This window comes from Aythya marila, assembly GCF_965140915.1.
Source record: "Aythya marila genome assembly, contig: HAP1_HAP1_SCAFFOLD_169, whole genome shotgun sequence".
Lineage (NCBI taxonomy): Eukaryota > Metazoa > Chordata > Aves > Anseriformes > Anatidae > Aythya > Aythya marila.
Window position 1 is genome coordinate 297,033 of NW_028137768.1, and position 25,822 is coordinate 322,854.

Sequence of the window (25,822 nt, forward strand, 5' to 3'; positions counted from 1 at the left end):
AACACAAGAGCTCCGTAGGAGAGTGTGGGAGGTGAAATGGAGAGCTGATTTGGACAGACCAAGCCCTGGGGCTCCCTGGCATTGCTGCTGTGCCAGGATTCTTTTCCCCTCAACCTCTGCACACAGCCAAGTGCCACCACCTTTCTCTGAGGAAGCATCTCAGGCAAGCAAGTCACTGCAGGAACCATCTTTTTATTTAAATACACATTAAATATTTAATTGCCCATTAAATACACCTCTTTTATACCAAGTCTCAGAGTCACATGAGACATTCAGTAGTGAACTGGAAGGGGAAGAAAAATGATTTTTTTTTTTTTTAAATATATCACTACATAATTAAAGCAAAAAGCAAAAAGCAAAAAAAAAAAAAAAAAAGATCTTCCTTGGCCTTTAATGAGTTACATTATGAGTTACATTATGAGTGATATGCAATGGACATGCAGTTATTTGCTTCTCAAAAACCTCCAGTCATCACTTTCCACACTGCATCCTTCAGCTCCTGGTTCCTCATGCTGTAGATGAGGGGGTTCACTGCTGGAGGCACCACCGAGTACAGAACTGCCAGCAAAAGATTTAGGGATGAGGAGGACACGGAGGGGGGTTTCAGGTAGGCAAATGTGGCAGTGCTTATGAACAGAGAGACCACAGCCAGGTGAGGGAGGCATGTGGAAAAGGCTTTGTGCCGTCCTTGATGGGAGGGGATCCTCAGCACAACTCTGAAGATCTGCACATAGGACAGCACAAGGAAAACAAAACACACAAATAATAAACAGACACTAATCCCAAGAAGCCCAACTTCTCTGAGGTAGGCAACTGAGCAGGAGAGCCTGAGGATCTGGGGAATTTCACAGAAGAACTGGTCCAGGGCATTGCCTTGGCATAGGGGTAGGGAAAAGGTATTGGCAGTGTGCAGCACAGCATAGAGAAAAGTACAGCCCCAGGCAGCTGCTGCCATGTTGACACAAGTTCTGCTGGTCATTATTGTCCTGTAGTGCAGGGGTTTGCAGATGGCAATGTAGCGGTCATAGGCCATGATTGTGAGTAGGTAAAATTTTGCTGTGACAAAGACAACAAAGAAAAAGACCTGGGTAGCACAGCCGGCATAGGAAATGGCCCTGATGTCCCACAGGGAATTGGTCATGGCTTTGGGGACAGTGGTGGTAATAGTGCCTAGGTCAAGGAGGGCGAGGTTGAGGAGGAAGAAGTACATGGGGGTGTGGAGGTGGTGGTCGCAGGCTACGGCTGTGAGGATGAGGCCGTTGCCCAGGAGGGCAGCCAGGTAGATGCCCAGGAAGAGCGCGAAGTGCAGGAGCTGCAGCTCGCGCGTGTCTGCAAATGGCAGGAGGATGAACTCTGTGGGGAAGCTGCTGTTGGACATTTGCTGCCTCTGGGTATGGATGCCTTTCCCTGGAGGAAAAATAGTCACATTAGTGAGACTTGTCTGAGTAAAACTGCTACTGTGTTTCAGAGATTCCTCCTCATCAAGATACACTGTGTCTTCCTTATGAGCTCTGTTTTATTCTCTCTGAGGTGCCTCAATGTCCAGGAAGATCCTCTGAGGGCTTAGCAGAAGTCAGTACTACCCTACAATATCCAGTGAAGGGCGCTGGGATGAATCTGTGGTGCCCAGTGGCCAGAGGCACCTCTGTTTTCAGGTTCCAAGCAGGACATCCAGCAATCCCATGAGGAACACTAAAGGTGGTGTTGGTGTTCTCTGTAAGGAGAGGGGTGTGAAGAGAAATTCTGAGGCTCTTCATCGACCTACAGTTCTCTTTCAGTGTCATGCTCTGAAAGCCTCAGTGAAGGACACAGCCTGACAACTCCATTAGCATGCCCCATGACTCTCCTTCAAAGCAGGTAAAAGAAATGAGAAACACCAGAGATTTCCTTCCCTTCCATTAGTGCATGTGCTGGTCTTTCCGTTTGTTCTCGCCTAAGGTTGCCCCTGGGGTGCTGTGGATCTGTGAGCAGTCTGAACAAGGCAGCAGCCTCTGGACACCAGCAGGACCCTGCCCTGCTCCTACCAGCCACAGCTTCAGCCCACAGCTCCCTGGGCAGCTCCTCTGCAGGCTGAGTGCTGAGCCTGGCAGGCAGCAGAGGCCCTGCCCCAGCACACTCCCCTGGGGCACAGCATGGACCCTGCTCGGCACCACAGCCCTGGGCACCCTGCCTGCAACCTGGCTTCACAGCCTGCCACCAGCCCTGTGAGAAGGAAACCTCATGTCCTGCCCCTCTGACAGCTTAGGCAGGAAATCATTGATCCAGGAAACAGCCCCATCCTCTGCACTGGAGAAGCCAGTATATAAACCAGGAAACCTATATTACTGTAGTTTAGAGCCACACATCCCTCAGGACTACCAGCCATGGAACTGACAACTGTAGAAGAGACCCCCAGGATACTTGCATCTGCATTGCCCTGCAGACAGAGACTTACCCTGTTCAGGGCTGTGAAGATTTCTCCCGCAGTGAGCTCTCAGCATCCCGCCTCCACACTGCCTTTAACATCTCCCTCCCTTCTCTCAGGTGCCCTTGTCCCCTGCAGGCAGTGCCCCCAGCCCTGCTGTGCTGTGCAGAGGAGCTGCTCCTGGCCAGAGCTGTGTCCCTGCAGCACTGCCCGCTTGCCAGGAGCTGCCCTTGGACTCAGGAGCCCAGCCCAGCTCAGCTGCAGAGCTCCATCCCAAGGCCTCACTGTCCCTGCCCTCTCTTGTGTCCCTTGAGATGTCTGTCACTGGGCCTTCAGGGAACCAGCTTTGAAACAGGCTGACGCAATCCCCTATGATCCCTCCATCAGACGAGGAGTGACACTTACTTTCAGCAGTGTCATTTCTCCTATCAGGAGGAGTTGCATCAAAGAATCACCTTGTCCTCTTCCACTTTTAGGCAGAACACCCAGACTGTGACTGGCAGGAATCCCATTTTCCCAAGCTGAGGCAAGAGATCACAAGGACTCAGTTGAGACATCTCATCCTCAGTTTGTTGTCTTAAGGCTCAACTGGGGCCTAGAACTTTCAATACAAAAAGTTGGGATTTCTCTTAACTTCTTCTCAAGTACAGCACTTCTGAGGTGCCAGACGTTGTATAAGATAGATTCCATGAGAACTTCAGAGACTGGTAATGTAAGTATTAGCATTTTGTCAGGGTATGCCTCCTAAAAATATTGCCTTCCTTTTTGCCTTTTCCCTAACATGGGATCTTTACCTTTAGCTAAAAAGATATATAAAACTCCCCTAGAACATCTCTCTCTCATCCCCCTCTAAGGGACATCCCCTCTCTGACTTCTCTTCTCCAAGCTAAACAAGCCCCGCTCTCTCAGCCTATCCTTGTATAAGAGATACTGCAGTCTCCTCATCGTCTTTGTAGCCCTCCTCTGGACTCTTCAGTAGTTCCATGTCCCTGTACTGGGACAGTTCCATGTTCCATGTACTGGGAGGCCCAGAACTGGACACAATACTCCAGTTGAGGCCTCATCAGGGCTGAGTAGAGGGGGAGGATCACCTCTCTTGACCTGCTGGCAACATTCTTTGAAATGCACCCCAGGATACCGTTGGCCTTCTTGGCCAAGGGAACATTGCTGGTGCAAGGGAACATTGCTGACTCATGGCTAACATGCTGTCTACCAGGACTGCCTTGTCCTTCTCTGCAGAGCTGCTTTATAACAGGTCACCGCCCAACCTCTACTGGTGCATGGGTGTCGTGGTTTAACCCGACCGGCAGCTAAACACCACGCAGCCGTTCGCTCACCCTCCCCCCTCCCTCTCTGGGACGGGGGAGAGAAATGGAAAGTGAAACCCGTGAGTTGAGATAAAGACAGTTTAATAAGACAGGAAAAGAAAAAAAAAATAACAAAAATAATAATAACAATAATAATAATGATGATACAATGGTGATAATACGAAAGTAATAATAGTATGTACAAACAAGTGATGCACAATGCAATTGCTCACCACCCGCTGACCGATGCCCAGCCTAACCCCGAGCAGTCCGGTCCCCTCCCCCCGGCTAGCCACCCCTATATATTGTTTAGCATGACGTCAGATGGTATGGAATACCCCTTTGGCTAGTTTGGGTCACCTGTCCTGGGTCTGTCCCCTCCCAGCTCTTACTGCACCCCCCAGCCTGCCCGTTGGCAGGACAGAGCAAAGGCTGAGATGTCCTTGGCTTAGTATAAGCACTGCTCTGCAACAATTAAAGCATCGGGGTGTTATCAGCACTCTTCTCATTCTAAGCCAAAACACAGCATTCCACCAGCTACTAGGAAGAAAATTAATTCTGTGCTAACTGAAACCAGGACATCTATCCACCCCTTATTCCATACCATTTATGTCATGCTCAGGTTACACTCTTTTCCATACATTCTAATTAGTCACCTATAGTAATCATGGTAGTGATAACATACAGTATAATATACTATTTAACATGGTGCAATTCAGTTCATGGGCTATTCTCACCCAGTATTAAATCTCCTTGAGGTACACACCGGACCTCTCCGTTCTTTTGCATCACCCACCAAGTATATCCAGGTCCCTGAGCGAAAACAATTCCACGAATAGGTTTGCCTTTTCCTGAGGCAGGAGTAGCCCAGACTGTTTTACCCAGCATATTTTTTACATGCACTACAGGAACTTTATCCCCATCTACAGTACGTAACAGGTTTGATTGGGCAGGTCCAGCTCGGTTGGTAGATCCCCTAGTATTGACTAACCAGGTGGCCTTTGCCAAATGCGTATCCCAGTTTTTGAACGTCCCAGCGCCCATTGCTTTCAAGGTAGTCTTTAACAGGCCATTGTATCGTTCAACTTTCCCGGAGGCTGGTGCATGATAGGGGATGTGATACACCCATTCAATACCATGTTCTTTGGCCCAAGTGTCTATAAGGTTGTTTCGGAAGTGAGTCCCATTGTCTGATTCTATTCTTTCTGGGGTGCCATGTCGCCATAGGACTTGCTTTTCAAGGCCCAGGATGGTGTTCCGGGCGGTAGCATGAGGCACAGGATATGTTTCCAGCCATCCGGTGGTTGCTTCCACCATTGTAAGTACGTGGCGCTTGCCATTGCGAGTTTGAGGGAGTGTGATGTAATCAATCTGCCAGGCCTCTCCATATTTATATTTCAGCCATCGTCCTCCATACCAAAGAGGCTTTAACCGTTTGGCTTGCTTGATTGCAGCACATGTTTCACAGTCATGAATAACCTGTGCTATAGCGTCCATGGTCAAGTCCACCCCTCGATCACGAGCCCATCTGTATGTTGCATCTCTACCTTGATGGCCTGAGGTGTCATGGGCCCATCGGGCTATAAATAATTCACCTTTATGCTGCCAATCCAGGTCCACCTGAGCTACTTCAATCTTAGCAGCCTGATCCACCTGCTGGTTGTTTTGATGTTCTTCAGTAGCCCGATTCTTGGGCACATGAGCATCTACGTGGCGTACTTTCACAGCCAGGTTCTCTACCCGAGCAGCAATATCTTGCCACAATGCAGCAGCCCAGATAGGTTTGCCCCTACGCTGCCAGTTGTTTTGCTTCCATTGCTGTAACCATCCCCACAGGGCATTTGCTACCATCCATGAATCGGTGTAGAGATAGAGAACTGGCCATTTTTCTCGTTCAGCAATGTCTAAAGCCAGCTGAATGGCTTTCACTTCTGCAAACTGACTCGATTCACCTTCTCCCTCAGCAGCTTCTGCAACTCGTCGCGTAGGACTCCATACAGCAGCCTTCCATCTCCGATGCTTCCCCACAATACGACAGGACCCATCAGTGAACAGGGCATATTTCTTTTCATTCTCTGGCAACTGGTTGTACAGTGGGGCTTCTTCAGCACGACCCACCTCCTCCTCTGATGATATCCCAAAGTATTTGCCTTCTGGCCAGTCCATGATCACTTCCAATATTCCTGGGCGACTGGGGTTTCCTATTCGATCCCGCTGAGTAATCAGTGCAACCCACTTGCTCCATGTAGCATCAGTTGCATGATGCGTAGAGGGGACCCTTCCCTTGAACATCCAGCCTAGTACCGGTAATCGGGGTGCTAGGAGGAGCTGCGCTTCAGTACCGACCACCTCCGAAGCAGATCGAACTCCTTCATATGCTGCCAATATCTCCTTTTCAGTTGGAGTATAGCGGGCCTCAGATCCTCTGTATCCCCGACTCCAAAACCCCAGAGGCCGACCTCGAGTTTCCCCAGGTTCTTTCTGCCAGAGGCTCCAGGTGGGGCCGTTCTCCCCGGCTGCAGTGTAGAGCACATTCTTTACATCTGGTCCTGTTCGAACTGGCCCAAGGGCTACTGCATGGACTATTTCCTGCTTGATTTGTTCAAAGGCTTGTCGTTGTTCAGGGCCCCATTCAAACTCATTCTTCTTACGAGTTACTTGGTAGAGTGGGTTTACAATCAGACTGTAATTTGGGATGTGCATTCTCCAAAACCCCACAACACCTAGGAAAGTCTGTGTTTCTTTTTTGTTAGTTGGTGGAGACATAGCTGTTATTTTGTTGATCACATCCATTGGGATTTGACGACGTCCATCTTGCCATTTTATTCCTAAAAACTGGATCTCCCGTGCAGGTCCTTTGACTTTATTTTGTTTTATGGCAAAACCGGCTTTCAGAAGGATTTGGACTATTTTCTTCCCTTTCTCGAAAACTTCCTCTGCTGTGTCACCCCACACAATAATGTCATCGATGTACTGCAGGTGTTCAGGAGCTTCCCCCTGCTCTAGTGCAGACTGGATCAGCCCATGGCAAATGGTAGGGCTGTGTTTCCACCCCTGGGGCAGCCTATTCCAGGTATATTGGACTCCCCTCCAAGTGAAGGCAAATTGTGGCCTGCACTCTGCTGCTAGAGGGATGGAGAAAAATGCATTAGCGATATCAATTGTGGCGTACCACTTGGCTGCCTTCGATTCAAGTTCATACTGAAGTTCCAGCATGTCCGGCACTGCAGCACTCAGTGGTGGCGTGACTTCGTTCAGGCCGCGATAGTCCACTGTTAGTCTCCACTCGCCATTAGACTTTCGCACTGGCCATATGGGACTATTGAAAGGTGAATGAGTCTTGCTGATCACTCCTTGGCTCTCCAATTGACGAATTAGCTTATGGATGGGAATCAGGGAGTCTCGGTTGGTGCGATATTGCCGCCGGTGCACAGTTGTGGTAGCAATTGGCACTTGCTGTTCTTCGACCCTCAGCAACCCCACAACAGAGGGGTCCTCTGAGAGACCAGGCAAGGTAGATAATTGTTTAATGCCCTCTGTCTCTAAGGCAGCAATACCAAAAGCCCACTGGAACCCTTTTGGGTCCTTGCAGTATCCTCTTCTAAGATAGTCTATGCCAAGGATACATGGAGCATCCGGACCAGTCACAATGCGGTGCTTTTCCCACTCATTCCCAGTCAGACTCACTTCAGCCTCCAATACAGTCAACTGCTGAGATCCCCCTGTCACTCCACAAATATAGATGGGCTCTGGTCCTTTATAGCTCGATGGCATTATAGTACATTGTGCACCGGTGTCTACTAAAGCCTTATACTTCTGTGCGCGTGATGTGCCAGGCCATCGAATCCACACAGTCCAATAAACTCGATTGTCCCTTTCCTCCCCCTGGCTGGAGGCAGGGCCCCCCTAATCCTGGTCAGAATCTTCTTCGTTTCTGTGTTTGAAGGACTGTCTGCTGGAAGTTGGAGCAGCAAACTTTTCGGAGAATCCCTTTTTCCTGATTGTTTTCTTTTGCAACTCACGTACCCGTGCCTCTAGGGTCGCGGTAGATTTTCCATCCCACTTTCTCATGTCCTCTCCATGGTCTCGTAAGTAAAACCACAGGGTGGCACGGGGTGAGTACCCACCATATCGTCTTCCTTGTGTGGGTGAACGCCTACCCCTGACAGCTGAGACACTGCTTTGTACAGGTGCGAAGGAGAATAATCTCTCTTCAAGTTGGTGAACCTTTTCAGAAAGTTTCTCCCAAGTGTTCTCCTTTGGTCGGTGGGCACTGGTTGGTTCAGGTGGGGAGGACAATAGATTCTCTTCAAGTTGGTGAACCTTTTCAGAAAGTTTCTCCACAGCTGAGACGCAGGCCTGTAAGGAAGAGGAGAGACTTTCTTCGTACTGCCGGAGTTGTTTAGCCGCTTCACCCACTGTGGGTTCCTCATCCTCTTTCCAGGCCATTATTGCCAATGAGCTGGCATATGATGATGGTGCACTCCGTACAAACTTCCGCCACATGGGTCGTGTACACTTGACTTCATCTGGATCTGTGGATGTTTGTTTGAGGTCTGGATCCTCATAAATCACTTCCCGTACGGCTAATTCCCTCAGGTACTGGATTCCCTTCTCCATAGTGGTCCACTTGCCTGGTAGACATAAAATATCTTCCTTGAAGGGATACCTTTCCCTCACAGCTGAGAGGAGACGCCTCCAGAGGCTGGTGGGTCGTGCTCCATCTGCAATTGCTTTGTCAATGCCGGCGTCTCGAGCAAGGGATCCCAGCCGCTTGGCTTCCCTGCCGTCTAATTCCACACAATTGGCTCCAGAGTCCCAGCACCGGAGCAGCCAGGTGACAAGCTGCTCACCTATACAGCGACCAAAATCTTTTCGCACATCTCGTAGCTCGCGCTCGTTTAGGCTTCGGGTAGTTACTGTTGCTCTTTCGGCATCCTCATCTTCCTCCTCCTGAATCCTTGACGGCCCAGCGTCGTCATCATCTTCGTCATCTCTATACTTAGTTTTGGCAGAAGCCTTACCTGGATTGGCAGAAGACTCTCTGCGTTCTAAACGACTTGAATTTCTATACCATATTTTCACCTTCTCTACAGGGGCAGCTTGCACTGCTACTGCTCGTTTCTCTGACTTTGTTACAGGGTCTGCCACAGGGGTTGGAATGCCCTCTGCAGGGTCAACTTGCACTGCTACAGCTCGTTTCTCTGACACGGCCACAGGAGCTGGAGCGGCTACAGGAGCTGGAGCAGTTGCAGGAACCGGAGCTGTAGCGGCTACAGGAGCTGGAGTTGGAGCTGGAGCAGTTGCAGGAGCTGGGACTGGAGCAGCAGTAGGAGCTGGAGCTGGAGCGGCTTCAGGAGCTGGAGCTGGAGCGACTTCAGGAGCTGGGACTGGAGCAGTTGCAGGAACTGGGACTGGAGTAGCGGCCGGAGCTGGAACTGGAGCGACTGCAGGAACTGGGACTGGAGCAGCTGCAGGAGCTGGAGCTGGAGCGGCTTCAGGAGCTGGAGCTGGAGCAGCTTCAGGAGCTGGGACTGGAGCAGTTGCAGGAACTGGGACTGGAGTAGCGGCCGGAGCTGGAACTGGAGCGACTGCAGGAACTGGGACTGGAGCAGCTGCAGGAGCTGGGACTGGAGCGGCTGCAGGAGCTGGGACTGGAGCGGCTGCAGGAGCTGGAGCTGGAGCGGCTGCAGGAGCTGGGACTGGAGCGGCTGCAGGAGCTGGGACTGGAGCGGCTGCAGAATCCACCGTAGGGGTCACAGTGGCCGTTGGATCTGTCACAGGGTTTGGAGTGGTCGCAGGGTCTGTCACTAAGTTGACAGCAGTATCAATGGCAGCTCGATAGGCATGAGCCAGGCCCCAGCACGTTACAATGATTTGTGTTACTTTGGAACTGCCAGAATCATTACACCTTTTTTTCAAGCATTCTGCCAGTTTTTGAGGATTTTGCCATTGTTCAGGGGTGAATTTCCAACACACTGGGGGTGCCAACTGCTCTAGATGCCTGCCCATATCCACCCATACTCCCTGCCACCCACAACTATACTGCCTCCGGGCAGATCTCCGGATGAGCTTCATAAGTAGTTGTTTAACTTTAAGCCGAATCTGAAGTGCATTCATGAGGCAGAACAACAAGACTATGGTATTCTGAGTATTCCAGAAATATTCAATATCTTGGAGAGCTATTGTGACAAGCTCAGGGGATAAGAGGGTGGTGAAGGAGGAAGGCAGAGTGACCCAGGAGGATACAGGGGTGGTGAAGGAGAAAGGGAGAGTAAGCAAGTAAGGAAAAATATCCTCCCCTTTCCCCTCCACAGATTGACTCTCTAATGGAGAAAAACAATAGGTATAATTGCTAATAGTTCCCAAGATGCTGTTTCCAAAGTACAGAGTCCACGATGTTACTGAGTATAAATACCAAGTTAGAGTCATGACCAGATATCTTATCGTCTCATAAGCCATTGCTATAACACTTAGTACCATAATGGTCTGAAACCAGGGCCCGGAGAGGAGAAACAACACTACAGAGAGCAAATACGGAAAATAATGTACTATAATACTCAATTTGGAAAACAGGCGCAGCAGAGTTGTGATTAAAGCAATCAGCATCATGACAAGTGACTATTAAGCAGGTCTAATCCTTACACCAATTTTAGTTTAACACACTCTGATCAGATCTGCCGTTATCTCAACCTTTCGGGCCCCACGTTGGGCGCCAAAAAGACTGTCGTGGTTTAACCCGACCGGCAGCTAAACACCACGCAGCCGTTCGCTCACCCTCCCCCCTCCCTCTCTGGGACGGGGGAGAGAAATGGAAAGTGAAACCCGTGAGTTGAGATAAAGACAGTTTAATAAGACAGGAAAAGAAAAAAAAAAATAACAAAAATAATAATAACAATAATAATAATGATGATACAATGGTGATAATACGAAAGTAATAATAGTATGTACAAACAAGTGATGCACAATGCAATTGCTCACCACCCGCTGACCGATGCCCAGCCTAACCCCGAGCAGTCCGGCCCCCTCCCCCCGGCTAGCCACCCCTATATATTGTTTAGCATGACGTCAGATGGTATGGAATACCCCTTTGGCTAGTTTGGGTCACCTGTCCTGGGTCTGTCCCCTCCCAGCTCTTACTGCACCCCCCAGCCTGCCCGTTGGCAGGACAGAGCAAAGGCTGAGATGTCCTTGGCTTAGTATAAGCACTGCTCTGCAACAATTAAAGCATCGGGGTGTTATCAGCACTCTTCTCATTCTAAGCCAAAACACAGCATTCCACCAGCTACTAGGAAGAAAATTAATTCTGTGCTAACTGAAACCAGGACAATGGGGTTATTCCTCCTAGGAGAAGGACCTTGCACTTGCCTTTCTTGAACTTAAGGAGGTTCCTCACTGCCTTGCTCTACAGTCTACCGAGGTCCCTCCAAATGGCGGCACAGACTTCTGGAGTATCAGCCCCTCCTCCCAGTTTTGTATCTTCAGCACATTTGCTAAGGTTGCACTCTGTTGCATTGTCTAGGATGAATAAGTTGAACAAGACTGGACCCAGTACTGACCCCCGGGGGACAGCTGGGGATGTTCAGCCTGGAGATGAGAAGGCTCCGGGGTGACCTCATTGCAAATTGTCAGTACTTAAAGAGGGTTTATTAAAAAGATGGAGGGCTTTTTTTTTATTATTTTATTTTCTCAATCACTTAATGACAGGAGAAGGGGGAATGGTTTTAAACTAAAAGAGGGGAGATTTAGGTTATGGGTGAGGCTCACATGGGTTTCTTTGTGGAACTATTGGAGAGCGTCCAGAGGACTACAGAGATGATGAAGGGCCTAAGGGGTAGACGTATGAGGAGCGGCTGAGGGCACTTGGCCTGTTCAGCCTGGAAAAGAGGAGGCTGAGGGGAGACCTCATCGTGGTCTACAGCTTCCTCATGAGGGAGAATGGAGGGGCAGGCGCCAAATTATTTTCTTTGTTTATTATTTTATTGTTTTCAGTGGTCGCCCACTGGAACAGGCTCCCCACGGACATAGTCACGGCACCAAGCCTGCTGAAGTTTAAGAAGGGTTTGGACAGTGCTCTCAGTCATATGGTCTGAATTTTTGGGTAGACTTGTGTGGTGCCAGTAGTTGAGCTCGATGATCCTTATGGGTCCCTTCCAACTCGGGATATTCTATCATTCTATGATACACCAGCCATGTGCCTGAAGGCGGCCTATCAGGCCCTTAGGCACAATACTCCAACACCCACCTGCACAGCCATGGGCCTCCTCTTGAGATCCTGAGGCACAGGTGACCTACCTCAGAAGAACATCCCCACCCATCTCCTTGAGCCCTATGACCTGGCCAGATCTATATCAGGCTCTTGGGGCCAACCTGATTTGATTACATGATCAGAGTGCAGGGATTTGGGAGTTAGGTCTTCAGGTTAGGGTCTAGGGATTAGATCTTACTTTCCAGGTTTAGGGATTTGGCAGAGTCTTAGAGGGAGGCTTTGGTGTTCTGCTTTGGGTAGCCAGTTACTGTTTAAGGTATGGGCTAGATTTTTGGTTACGGTTTTATTATCTGCTTTGTTTGGGGATAAGGGCTGCTATTAAAACTGTGAATTTAATAATATAAATTAAAGGCCTGAGATAAGGGTGATCAATAGGTTAAGACTAATGGTAACAGGAGATGTGTTTGGAGTTTGAGTTCAAGGTAGGATTTGATGCTGGGGATTAGAGCAGTGGATTTGTTCAGGGTGAGGGATGGCATTTCGGGTAGAACTACATGTATGTCCTAAGGTTGCAAGTAAGAAATATTGCCAAACTTGAATATTTTCCAGCATCAGCACCCTTACCTGAAACCCTTTTCTCTCTTCCAAATCTTTCCTTTCTCTTAGCCACTTCAGTCTTCTCTCCACCAATCTGCCACTTTATTTTCCTGGCCTTCCCCTGGCCTCCCATACATGTCATCTTGCCGGGGGCAGCTTTCTAATAGCCTTTATGACCCCGGAGGCTCTGCCTCTCTGCTGTTGGCCAGCCAGGGGCTGGGACAGAAGTGACCTCACAGCCAGCATCCACAGGGCTACAAGGAGTAGTTGCGCTCAGGAGGTCTCTTCCCAGCCTACGTCCTCCCCCCCCCAGGAGCAGTGGGTGCAGGGGATGCCCTGCACAGTCCCTCATGTTTCCCCACGTAGCATTTAGCAACACCAGTGCATCCTGAAGGAAATGCCCATCTCTGTGTGGAAAAATGAATCAAGAAATGAATTTTAGGAAAATGGTGAGAATTCTACAGAGGAGTTGGTGTGAAAGTCATGATGTCTAATTTTGCTTTATTTAGCTGGTTTCCCAGGAGACCATACCTCTAAAGAGAGGGGACCTTGAGACTCTGTCTGTCCACATGATAGCAGCCTTAGGGAATAGTTTCTGGCACTTGTGTTCACTCAGGCTCATCTCACTGCACCAATACTATGGGCCGTCTCATATAGACAGGGCAAGCGTGGATTCCTGATGTAGTCATTTGGTGTCCTTCCACATCCTTCCAAACCACCTGTGTGAGCTGGGTCAAGAGCCCAGTGCTGGGAATGGTCTTTGTGAGGGGCTGCTCTGGGACCATTGCCCTGGGACAGCATCTGCCAGGGTGTCCAGAGAACAAGGGCCCAGCCCAGCCCCTGCTCTGCTGCTCCTCCTTGTCTTTGCCAGGAGACCAGCACAGCCCAGACCCTCCCCAGCTCTCCACACCTCCCTGTCCTCTCCCCAGCCAAGCCCAGCAGAGCGGCCCAGGCTGGAATGCCCCCAAAGCAGCAAGTGGAAAAGTGGAGGGCAGTGGCAGTGTCCCTGCTGCTGACATCTGCAAATTACCTCACCTCCTCGCCTTCCCCTTGTAGAAGAGACACACAAAGCTCATTGAGTCCAACTCATTTTCAATGGCAGAGACATTTTGGAGTGATTCATTCAATCTAGTCTTTGAAATTTCACCAGAGGTTTAACAACTAATTCAGCAGACTGCTTTCTCTGTGCTTGCTGTGTTCCCTGCAGTTGCAGAGCTCTTCTTTGCCTGTTCCATCCCAAGTTTAGCATCTTACCTCTGGGTGGCTCCACCTTGGACATGCTCATGCTCTGGGGGCTCCATGTCCTGTTGACTCCCTGGCACACACTGTCCCTGCCAATCCCCTGGGCTCTCCTGGTGACTTCCACTTCCCTCCAGAAAGACACCTGCCTGCCTTCACACCTATTGCATGCTGTGGATACAGGCAAGTGAAGTCACCATCTCTATGGGTGCCAGACACCAGCTGGCAATTCCGAAATCAGCCCTTCCTGCCTAAAAGCTGATCCTTGATGATCAGCTGATCTCGTCGCCCTGAGCCCACAGAGAAACAAGCTAAGCAAGGAGCCTCCTTTAAGTCCGATCCTTTGCAATATCCATGAGATGAGATGTGGGAGAAGAGCTGAGCCTTTCATGCTGGAGGTGCTGGTACGGAGCCAGCTGTGTTAGAGACCCTGGCCTGTGGACAAAGGACTTCCCCACAGCTGCTCAATGAGCAAGCAACAAAAGCAATCAGAACTCACAGCAAGAGAAGGGCTCTGAAGGAGAGTGTGGGAGGTGAAAGAGAGCACCCCAGGACAGACCAAGCCCTCGGGCTCCCTGGCAATGCTGCTGTGCCAGGACTCTTCTCCCCTCCACCTCTGCACACAGCCAAGTGCCCCTGCAGTTCCACCAAAGGTATCTGAGGAAGGATCTCAGGCAAGAAAGTCACTGCAGGGTCGTTTCTTTTATTTAAACATACGTGAGCAAGGCACACTCACAGAAAACAAACATTTGGGAATATAACGAGTTACATTATAAGTGATATGCAGAAAAAAACAGGCCATTTATTGCTTCTGAAAAACTCCAGACATCACTTTCCACACTGCATCCTTCAGCTCCTGGTTCCTCATGCTGTAGACAAGGGGGTTCACTGCTGGAGGCACCACTGAGTATAGAACTGCCAGCAAAAGATTCAGAGAAGAGGAGGACATAGAGGGAGGCTTCAGGTAGGCAAATGTGCCACTGCTGATGAACAGGGAGACCACGGCCAGGTGAGGGAGGCATGTGGAAAAGGCTTTGTGCCGTCCTTGATGGGTGGGGATCCTCAGCACGACCCTGAAGATCTGTATATAGGTCAGTACAAGGAAGACAAAACACACAAATAATAAACAGGCACTAACCACAATAAGCCCAACTTCTTGGAGGTAGGCATCTGAGCAGGAGAGCCTGAGGATCTGGGGTATTTCACAGAAGAACTGGTCCAGGGCATTGCCTTGGCAGAGGGGGAAGGAAAAGGTATTGGCAGTGTGCAGCACAGCATAGAGAAAGCCACTGCCCCAAGCAGCTGCTGCCATGTTGGCACAAGTTCTGCTGGTCATTATTGTCCCATAGTGCAGGGGTTTGCAGATGGCGACATAGCGGTCATAGGCCATGATGGTGAGAAGATAAAACTCTGCTGAAAGGAAAAAGAAAAAGAAAAATACCTGAGAAGCACAACCTGCATAGGAAATGGCTGTGGTGTCCCACAGGGAATTGGCCATGGCTTTGGGAACAGTGGTGGTAATAGTGCCCAGGTCGAGGAGGGCGAGGTTTAGGAGGAAGAAGTACATTGCGGTGTGGAGGCGGTGGTTGCAGGCTATAGCAGTGAGGATGAGGCCGTTGCCCAGGAGGGCAGCCAGGTAGATGCCCAGGAAGAGCGCGAAGTGCAGGAGCTGCAGTTCATGCGTGTCTGCGAATGGCAGGAGGAGGAACTCAGTGGGGAAGCTGCTGTTGGACATTTGCTGCCTCAGAGCATGGATGGCTGTCAATGGTGGAAAAGACACAGAACAATTTAGAGAGATTTCTCTGTGCAATACCTATAGCTATAGATTATGTTTCATCAAAACCTCCTCAGCAAGAGGAGGTTGTCCTACTCCTTCCCTTTTAGGAAGATGTGCTCTTGCCTCTAGCACTCAGTTTTACTTCCTAAGGGTGTAGAAGGACCAGACAGATCCTGTGTGGGCTCAGCCAGAGTCAGTACTGCCCTACAGCGTCTGCTGAAAACCAGTGGGGATGGATCTCAGGTGTCCAGTGGCCATAGGCATCTCAGTATTTTAGGTGCTGAGTACAACATCCAAAAATCTGTCACAAAACAAAGAAGTATATAGGTTATAGAGTGTGGTGGAAAACTGTGAGATTCCTCACAGACCTACAGATCTCTTTCAGTGGAATAATCTAACAGCCTCACTGACTGACACAACCAGACAACTCCTTTTGCATTCTCCTGACTGCTCTTCAGGGCAGGAAAATGAGAGCAGAGACTCTAGAGAGTGCCTTCCATGCAGGTAGTGCAGGAGTTGGTTCATCTTGTCAAGAGTCACCCCCAGAGATGCCCTGGGGATGCTGTAGAGCTGAGAGCTGCCTACCCCAGGAAGCAGCCTCTGGGCAACAGCAGCAGGACCCTGCCCTGCCCTGCCAGGGGAGGGGGGCTGCTTCCACCCACAGCTTCTCCCTGCAGCACCCTGGGCAGCTCCCCAGGCAGGCTGAGTGCTGAGCCTGGCAGGCAGCAGAGGCCCTGCCCCAGCACACAGCCCCTGGGGCACAGCAGGGACCCTACTCTGCACCACAGCCCTGGACACCCCTGACTGCAACCTGGCTGCAGCCAGCCCTGTGAGAAAGAACCATCATGTCCTGTCCTTCAGTTATTTATGGCAGATAATCACTGTTCTGGAGCTTGTTGTTCTCCTCTTATCCAAACACTGAGAGTCCTCCTGAAAGCTCCCATAGGTTGAGGGATTTGCCGGCAAATCTGGAGATGGCACCAGGAACAACAGCTGTGCTGCCCTGAAGCCAGAGACTTACCCTGTTCAGGTCTGTGAGGATTTCTCCCGCACTGAGCTCTCAGCATCCCCCCTCCACACTGCCTTTAACATCTCCCTCCCTTCCCTCAGCCACCCTTGACCCCTGCAGGCAGTGTCACTGCAGGCAGTGTCACACCAGCCCTGCTGCTGTGCTGTGCAGAGGAGCTGCTCCTGGGCAGAGCTGTCTCTCTGTCTCACTGCCCGCTTGCCAGGAGCTCCCGTTGGGCCCAGGAGCCCGGCCCAGCTCAGCAGCACAGGGAGTTCTTGACACATCCCTGGGCCTCCAGGGAAATCAACTTTGAAACACACCGAAGTAAACATTCATGCTGATTCCCTCCATTGGATAGGGGACAATGTCCTTTTTCATTTCAGAAGAGGTATGATGTCCAAGAATCACTTTTTCCATATCCTGGTTTTAGTCAGAACACCCAGCCTTCCCTCTCCTGAGGGAAGAGTTTCAGCTGGGTCAGTCAAGGCATCTCCTTCTTTATTTGCAGTCCAGATGCTAGAAGGGGGCTTAGTTGCCTCTCCCATGCCTCACACAAGCTCACAGGATTTGGGATTCCTCTTGCCTTGTTTTAAATATGCACAAATCAGGAATCTGCATGTCAGCTGCCTGTCTCAGCTCCCAGCACATTGAATGAAGACAGAGGCCAGGAGGAAGCTGTTCAGATGCAGACACCAGGTGAAAATGGAGGTGCCAGAGAGACATTAGTGTAATATTTGAAGTGCCAAATCCCTCTGGGCCATAAACAGAGATTTTATTGATGTATGTTCAGTATAATATAGTTGTAGCCATTTCTCAAGAGCAAAGAAATAAAAAGCAAGCTATGACTTGGTTGCAATAACTGAAACATGGTGGGACTACGCTGATCACTGGACTGCTACAATGAATGGCTATAAGCTGTTCAGAAGGGACAGGCAGCACAGAAGGGGTGGCAGTGTGGCTTTTTATATTAGAGAGTGTTTTGATGTTGTGGAACTCGAGTCTGGGAATGATAATGTTGAGTACATATGGGTTAGGGTCAGCGGGAAGGCCAACAAGGCAGGCATCGTGCTGGGGGTCTCATAGATCACCAAACCAGGATGAGGAGATGGATGAGGTGTTCTACAAGCAGCTGGCAGAAGTTGTGCAATCACCAGCACTTGTTCTCATGAGGGACTTCAACTTTGCAGACATAGCCTGGAAATGCAATGCAGCTCAGAGGAAGCACTCTAAGAGGTTCCTGGATAGTGTCGAGGATAGCTTCCTGACCCATTTGGTTAGTGAGCCTACCAGGGGAGGTGCCCTGCTAGACCTGGTGTTCAAGAACAGAGGAGGACTGGTGGGAGATGTGGTGGTCAGGAGCTGGCTTGAGCAGAGTGAGCATGAAAAGGTAGAGTTCTCTATTCTTGGTGAAGTCAGGAGGGGGATCAGTAAAACTGCTGTCTTGGACTTCCGGAGGGCAGACCTTGAGCTGTTCAGGACACTGGTTGGCAGAGTCCTTTGGGAGACAGTCCTGAAGAGCAGAGGAGTCCAGGAAGGCTGAGCACTCCAAGAAGGAAATCTTAAAGGCTCAGGAGCAGACTGTCCCCACATGCCCAAAGATGAGCCAGCATGGAATAAGACTGGCCTGGCTGAACAGAGAGTTGTGGCTAGAGCTTAGGAAGAAAAGGAGGGTTTGGGACATGTCCTGGTTTCAGTTAGCACAGAATTAATTTTCTTCCTAGTAGCTGGTGGAATGCTGTGTTTTGGCTTAGAATGAGAAGAGTGCTGATAACACCCCGATGCTTTAATTGTTGCAGAGCAGTGCTTATACTAAGCCAAGGACATCTCAGCCTTTGCTCTGTCCTGCCAACGGGCAGGCTGGGGGGTGCAGTAAGAGCTGGGAGGGGACAGACCCAGGACAGGTGACCCAAACTAGCCAAAGGGGTATTCCATACCATCTGACGTCATGCTAAACAATATATAGGGGTGGCTAGCCGGGGGGAGGGGGCCGGACTGCTCGGGGTTAGGCTGGGCATCGGTCAGCGGGTGGTGAGCAATTGCATTGTGCATCACTTGTTTGTACATACTATTATTACTTTCGTATTATCACCATTGTATCATCATTATTATTATTGTTATTATTATTTTGTTATTTTTTTTTCCTGTCTTATTAAACTGTCTTTATCTCAACTCACGGGCTTCACTTTCCATTTCTCTCCCCCGTCCCAGAGAGGGAGGGGGGAGGGTGAGCGAACGGCTGCGTGGTGTTTAGCTGCCGGTCGGGTTAAACCACGACAGGACATTTGAAAAGAGGGCAGGCCTCTCAGGAGGGCTATAAGGATGTCACGAGGCTGTGCAGGGACAAAATTAGAAAGGCCAAAGCTCATCTGGAGCTCACTCTGGCTATGGCTGTTAAAGATAACAGAAAATGTTTTTTTGTAATACAGAAACACAAAAAGGAGGACTAAGGAGAATCTCCATCCTTTACCGGATACGGGAGGAAACTTAGGGAAAGAGATGAGGAAAAGACTGAGGTGCTTAATGCCTTCTTTGCTTCAGACTTCAGCAGCAAGACCAGTTGTTGTCTAGATACCCATCCCCCTGATCTGGTGGAAGGGATGGGGAGCAGAATGTGGCCCTCATAATCCATGAGGACATGGTTGGAGACCTGCTGTGGCACTTGGATGTACACAAATCAGTGGGGTCAGATGGAATCCACCTGAGGGTACTGAGAGAACTGGTGGAAGAGTTGACCAAGCTGCTTTCAATTGTTTATCAACAGTCCTGGCTATCAGGGGAGGTCCCAGTCGACTGGCGACTAGCAAATGTGATGCCCATCTACAATGACGATTGGAGGGTGGACTCAGGAAATGATGGGCCTGTTAGTTTGACTTCAGTACCAGGGAAGCTCATGGAACAGGTTATCTTGAGTGTCATCATGAGGCACTTGGAGGACAACCAGGCAATCAGGCCCAGTCAGCATGGGTTTATGAAAGGCAGATCCTGCTTGACGAACCTGATCTTCTTCTATAACAAAGTGACACACTTAGTGTATGACGGAAATGCTGTGGATGCGGTCTACCTTGACTTCAGTAAGGCTTTTGACATCATTTCCCACAGCATTTTCCTGGAGAAAGTGGCTGCTCGTGGCTTAGACTGGTGTATACTTCATTGGATTAAAAAGTGACTGGGTAGCTGGGCCCAAAGAGTTGTGGTGAATGGAGGACTCTGCTAGTGACCAGCAGTTGGAGGCCGGTCACTAGTGGAGTCCCCCAGGGCTCAGGACTAGGGCCAGTTCTCTTTAATATCTTTATCGATGATCTGGATGAGGGGATCGAGTGAACCCTCAGTAAGTTTGCAGATGACACCAAGTTAGGTGTGTGTTTCAATCTGCTCGAGGGTAGGAAGGCTCTGCAGGAGGATCTGGATAGGCTGCACCGATGGGCTGAGGCCAACTGCATGAAGTTCAACAAGGCCAAGTGCCAGGTCCTGCACCTGGGGCACAACAACCCCAAGCAGAGCTACAGGCTGGGATATGAGTGGTTTGAAAGCTGCCTGGCAGAGAAGGACCTGTGAGTATTGGTGGATAGTTGGCTGAATATGAGCCAGCAGTGTGCCAAGAAGGCCAACAAGCATCCTGGCTGGAATAAGAAGCAGTGTGGCCATCAGGGCTAGGGAAGTGATTGTCCTGCTGTGCTCAGCTCTGGTGAGGCCGCACCTTGAGTACTGTGTTTAGTTTCGGGTCCTTCGCTACAAGAAGGACATCGAGGTTCTCAAGCGAGTCCAGAGACGTGCAACGAAGCTGGAGACGGGTCAGGAGAACAAGTCCTACGAGGAAAGGCTGAAAGAGATGGGATTGTTCAGTCTGGAGAAGAGGAGACTCAGGGGCGACCATATCTCTCTCTATAGGTACCTGAAAGGAGGCTGTAACAAGGTGGGCATTGGTCTATTCTCCTACGTGTCCTTTTATAGGACAAGGAGGAATAGGCTAAAGTTGCACCAGAGGAGGTTTAGGTTGGATATTGGCAAAAACTTCTTTAAGGGGAAGGCAGGAGGAGCCTGGCCAGGAGAGATGTGAGATCTGGGGGAGGAAAGAGGAGCTTGGACAGCAGAAGCTAACTATTTTGAAGAGGTAAGAATATTCAGGAAATGTTGATCCCACCATAAAGCTGACTTAAAGCAGTCATGTAAGGGCCTTACCCTATTTTAACCTGTTACATTAATACCTAAATCTAAATGCCACTTCACACCCTGACAGGAATCCACTGCTCTAATTTTGACCACAATATCCCTTGAAGCCAAAATTAGTCCATAACCCCTTTCCATTACCTTTCCTCTATTGCTCACCCTCATCCCTGCACTTCACTATAGCATTAAAATGCTCTATTTAACCCTGGTATTCTTGCAGACCTAAACAAAACCCTCAAACAAACAGCTTGCCCATACCCTAACCACAGACCTGACACCACAAGCAGAACACCAAACCCTCCCACTAAATATCTGCTTGATCTCTCAACCAGCAAGGTTCACCACAGTCCCTAATTCCACACATGAACTACTAACTTTCAAAGCCTGTCTTCCTGTGCATTAACCTTCTCACCTTTAACCCTTTTCTTAACCCTTAACTTTAGGTTCTTGTTCCCTTGTGGCAGGGCAGGAACTGTGAGATTGCTGTGCAGTCACATGGCATTCAAAATGAATGTGAGGGGCCATGGATTTGATCAGCTTGTAGGCCACAAGGAGGAGATGGGTGGGAATGATCTGATGAGCTCAGCTCTGCCTCAGGATCTCCCAAGCCAGCAGGAGGAATTGGCCTGTGAAAGGGACTGTGAGGTCAGTTCTGTCTCTGCGGTTGATAGGACAGCAGCAGGAACATGTCACAGAAAGGGACTGTGAGGTCATTTCCATCCGAAGTAGTTGACAGGTCACACTTATACCCTGGATCTGTACTTTTCAGCTGACATCTGCCAGTGGTCCTGGTAGGCCAGCAGAAGGTACCTGGTTGACATGCTGACTGTGGGATCCCCTCTGCCTCCATACCCAGGAGGACCCAGACAGAAAGAAGGCCCACATATGGGTTGTCCTGTCCCTTCTGTTTAAGTCCATGACTGGACAGCAGCAGGCACAAGGCTTGGGTGTGTCTACACAAGAAGCTACAAGGCCAGTAGCAGGACTGTGGTTTGGAAGATGCTGGTGAGGTGACTTCTGTCTGGTTGACTGACAGGCCGCAAGAAGGCCAATGGGTTGGGAAGCCTACTTTAGGACAGGTTTCCACCCAGGTGGAACTTTCTTTGGTAGTAGGAAACAGCAGTAGAGAAAAACCTGCCAGAAAATGCACCTTGGAAGGTTGGCATTGGCCATGAAGAAGAATAAATGTCCCTCAAAAAGTTGTGCTGTGCTACTAGAGGTCACCCAAAGAGTGTCTTTGATCAGATCGTGGCTTTGTGTTTGAAGGAACAGCTGGTGAGGGTTCACAAAACATCGGTGAAACCACGGAAATGCCAGCATGACAGCAAGGTGAAGAACAGAGATGGGTGTCTGCAGCCTTCCAGGAAATAGGACAAAGTGTGGGGCAGCATAGGAAAGTCTGGAGAGGATAAAGAGGTGGGTGCTGGCAAGAAGGGAAGGCCCCAGCAGCCCTGACTTTTTTGTCCCCTTTGATACAGCTTCTGAGGAGATGAGATGCAGTCATTGCAAGGGGGCTCATTGCTTTCTTGAGACCCTGTGCAGAGGCAGGGAGGTGTCATACCACTGTTCTTCTTGTGGCATCACACTGCCCACCATATCCCACAGACCCCAAGCAAGAGCCCAGAGCCAGACACGGGAGTGCAGGACATTCCCTTCTAGTGGCTGGAGTCAGGACCTGGCCCTTTTACTTCAACACAACAAACCCAGACTTTTCTCAGCACAGTGCTTTGCCTATCTGTAATCATGGCCTCCAATTATCTGCCCTAACAAGTCCCTGAGGAGAATCTCTTGGTAACGGCCCTCAGTGGGGCCCATTAATACTCCAAGTCACTTCAAATTTTCCTTCTGACGTTACTTGCTCAAGCAATTGCATCATTCTCCTGTCATTACCTCAGGTTCACAGACAGCACCAGAATCCACCATGGAACTCATTACAATGCAGAAACAACTAAAGAACCTAAACAACTAAAGAATTCCATAATGTTATTCATATCCTCTAGACTTGAACAGCTAATTGGAGAGCTTTCGTGGTGTAGTTAAGGAGGAAAATTTAAAAAGCACCTAATACAAATCTTTTCTCATTTTAAAGGATGAATTTTGTTGCATTTCAGTTTTGAGCATCTTTCTTCAATTGATATTAATCCAGGGCTTCTCCTATGGAGACGTCCATAGGGAGGAAAATCAGACTCTTGAGGTCTGACAGTGCATGGACAACCTTGCTCCTCACCACCCCAACCCTGACATTTCTCTCATTGGCCACCAGGTGCTTGAATCACTTTTTGCTACTCCACACTTCTGCACTGAAGTCTGCAGCTGGGTGTTACAGCCCCTTTGCACCAGCTCCCACCTGCTTTCCTTAGAAAACTGGCTGCACACAGGCACACAAGGGTTTTTCCTTATTTTAAAACAAACAACAAGAAAACATGCAGCAATTTTCTAAACAGCAAAGCAAGCTCCTCATCTTGTATGTCTCCAGTCAGGTTTACCTTACTGGTTTATCCTCGCAAAAGGATGACTGTAAATTAAGTGTTTTATACTGATTAATAGGAAAGTATAGGTATTAAGATTACTATTATTTTAATTCAATGATAAATGATGAGGAGCTTGCTACAGAAACAATTAGTCAGACTGCTAATCGATGGGCAAGCTTGAACTCAATGAAGCTCAAAGCAGCAACTGGGTCAGTGAGGGAAGTCTGAATGATCAAAGAGTAAGGGGAGGGCAAATGAGAAGAACCATGGGAAATGCATAGGTCTAGACAGGCAGCTGGAAAGGGGACATTCAACGGGGATTGTTTATTCAAGATGTGTGGAAGTGCCTGAAAGATGAGGGAGTACACCATGATGGACAAAGAGATGACAATGCAAGTGCTCATGACCATCAGTATTTCTTCTCCTGTGATGAACAGAGATCCTGAAAATTTACCTGAAGAAGGATGTAGATCACTGCTGAAGGAAGTGTCTTTTTGTGCCATCACCAATGCAGATTACAAAAATACTTCCACACACTATGGTAATATGTCCCACCCCATCTTTACTATCCTGTGGGGCAGGGCAGAGGGAGCTGTCAGCCAAGGGACACATTTGGGTGACAAAGAGGGGACCCAGCAGAGATAAGGAGTCAAGGCAGTGGGGTGGGGGAGGCCAGGAGAAGCAGCCCAAGGGGTGGTGCAGCCTGAGTGGGCAGCAGGTGTCTAGAGGAGGGGGGAGGCCAGGGAGCACATGCCAAGAGCGCTCATGCCAGCAGAGACAAGGCCAGGGCCGAGGCCAAGGGGAGAGGCAGGCCCAGGGCAGGGGGCTGCAAGGGCCATGCTGAGTTCCCTGCCCCTGCAGCAGCTGCACTGGCCCTCAGCAGATGTGCTGGCCGGCCTGCACTGGGAGGTCCTGGTGTGCATCAGAGAGCAGCAAGGAGGGCGCTTGAGAGGGCTGGGGTGATGTGATTGGCAGTGTCCCATGTAGGGGTTGGCCTGGGGTCCCCTCTGCTGCAGCCACCGCATGGAGCATGGCAGGAGGAGGGCACGCCGGGCTTGTGGCCACAGTGCAGAGCCTGGCCCTGGATGCTCCATGACCACCTTGCAGGTCCTGGCAGGCCATGGCGAGGGGACGAATGCCCTGGGCCCTCTTCCTGCTCTGCCTGGGACAGCAAGGGCCCAGAGCGGCCTCCTCTCCCCTGCCCCTGCAGCTCTGGCCTTCCTTTGTGCAGCCCTGGCTCTGCAGCACCAAGCCCTGCTGGGAGCCCTCCCCTACATGCTCCCACCACTCCCTGATGCTGTTGTTGCCCTGTACCGGGCAGTTCCCAGCCCAGTCCAGGCCCTGCCCACCTCTACCCACTTCGATGTCCTCTCCCCAGCCCAGTGCAGCCCAGTCCAGCCCATCCCAGCCCAACAGCCCAGTCTGGGCTCGCCCCAGGGCAGTGCCCACCACAGGCTGCTGCAGGGCTCTGGGCATGGCCACCACAGCTGCAGCCTCTCGCAAGGCACCACAGCTGCTGGGACAAAGGTGGCTCTGGGCCTCCCCAGCAACCCCAGGGCTGGGGCCAACCATGGCTTGGGAAATGGAGGTCCGTGAAGCTGTAGGAGTCCTGGTCTCTTGCCTGGGAGATCCCCAGCACAGAGTGCCTGTGTCCCGCAGGGCCAACCCCAGTCCCCGGGCCAGCAGAAGAGGCCTGCCCTAGGCACAGGGCAGCTCCAGATTCCCCTGCAGGATAACATTTGCCATCAGTCCCAGCACCTTTCGGACACTCCCAGGCCAGTAAAAGGACAGCTACTATTTGCTGGCACCACAGCTGATGGGATAAATGCAACTCTGGGCTTCCTCAGCAGCCCCCATGCTGGGGCCAGCCATGGCTCAGGAAATGGACGTACATTAGGCTGCATTCTTCTTCACCAATGTTATAAGTTGCCCCCTTAATTAATTTTCAGAGAGCATTGTATTAAGCATAGAAAGGAATTTATTGATTAAGCAAACAGCAAGCAAAACCGCGCTGGGCAGCCAGGGAGTCTCTGCTCCACCAACGGCGCACACCTCACCCCTGCCAGTGTCCCTTTTTATATCTTGGTAATTCCAGGATTACGCAGCACATCCTGGTATGTTCTGCGACTGCGTGCACTGTTGCTAGGGGGTCGTCACTGTCCCTCTGGTGATCGTGAAGATGAAGGCAGTAGTCTTCCTCGGCATTGTGGTTCAACTTCTTTTTTTTTTTTATTTGGTCATGTTGGCCCAGCATGAGACAGGAAGGCAGGAAGTTGAGACACGAGTTTAACAACTTATCAGGAGGTGGTTACATGAGCTTTGCAACAGTGTCTTTGAACAAAAGAGGCAACTGAGATGCAGAAAGAGAGAAGGGGAGGGGGCTCTCTTTTTTTGTTAATTTAAGCAAAAGAATTTTCATAGCGTCTAGCCAAGCATTATACAGCTCCTTACTTCAGCAGGGAGCTTTCGCAACTCCTGCTCCTCAAAGAGAACTCCTTGTTTTTTATAATACAAAAGACAATGAACAAACCCTCTTCCTTTCTGCTCAAGTGTATCCAGCGACTCACCAAGGCCGCCCCTGTCCCATCGTCCTCATGGAGCGGTCACTGCCCCCCTGGCCTGAGTGTGTCACATTCCTGCTT

At 50.1% G+C, this 25,822-nt stretch overlaps 2 protein-coding genes across 2 annotated transcripts; both read right to left on the bottom strand.

Moving 5' to 3' along the window:
* Window positions 1-454: 454 nt before the first annotated feature.
* Window positions 455-1,378, bottom strand: LOC309890548 (olfactory receptor 14A16-like; the record flags this gene model as incomplete). The annotated part of the gene is made up of 1 exon (XM_082784975.1): window positions 455-1,378. The coding sequence occupies one exon, from the start codon at window positions 1,376-1,378 to the stop codon at window positions 455-457; it is 924 nt and encodes a 307-aa protein (XP_082641101.1).
* Window positions 1,379-14,558: 13,180 nt separating this feature from the next.
* Window positions 14,559-15,491, bottom strand: LOC309890549 (olfactory receptor 14C36-like; the record flags this gene model as incomplete). The annotated part of the gene is made up of 1 exon (XM_082784976.1): window positions 14,559-15,491. One exon carries the CDS (start codon window positions 15,489-15,491, stop codon window positions 14,559-14,561), a length of 933 nt encoding a protein of 310 aa, XP_082641102.1.
* Window positions 15,492-25,822: the final 10,331 nt, after the last annotated feature.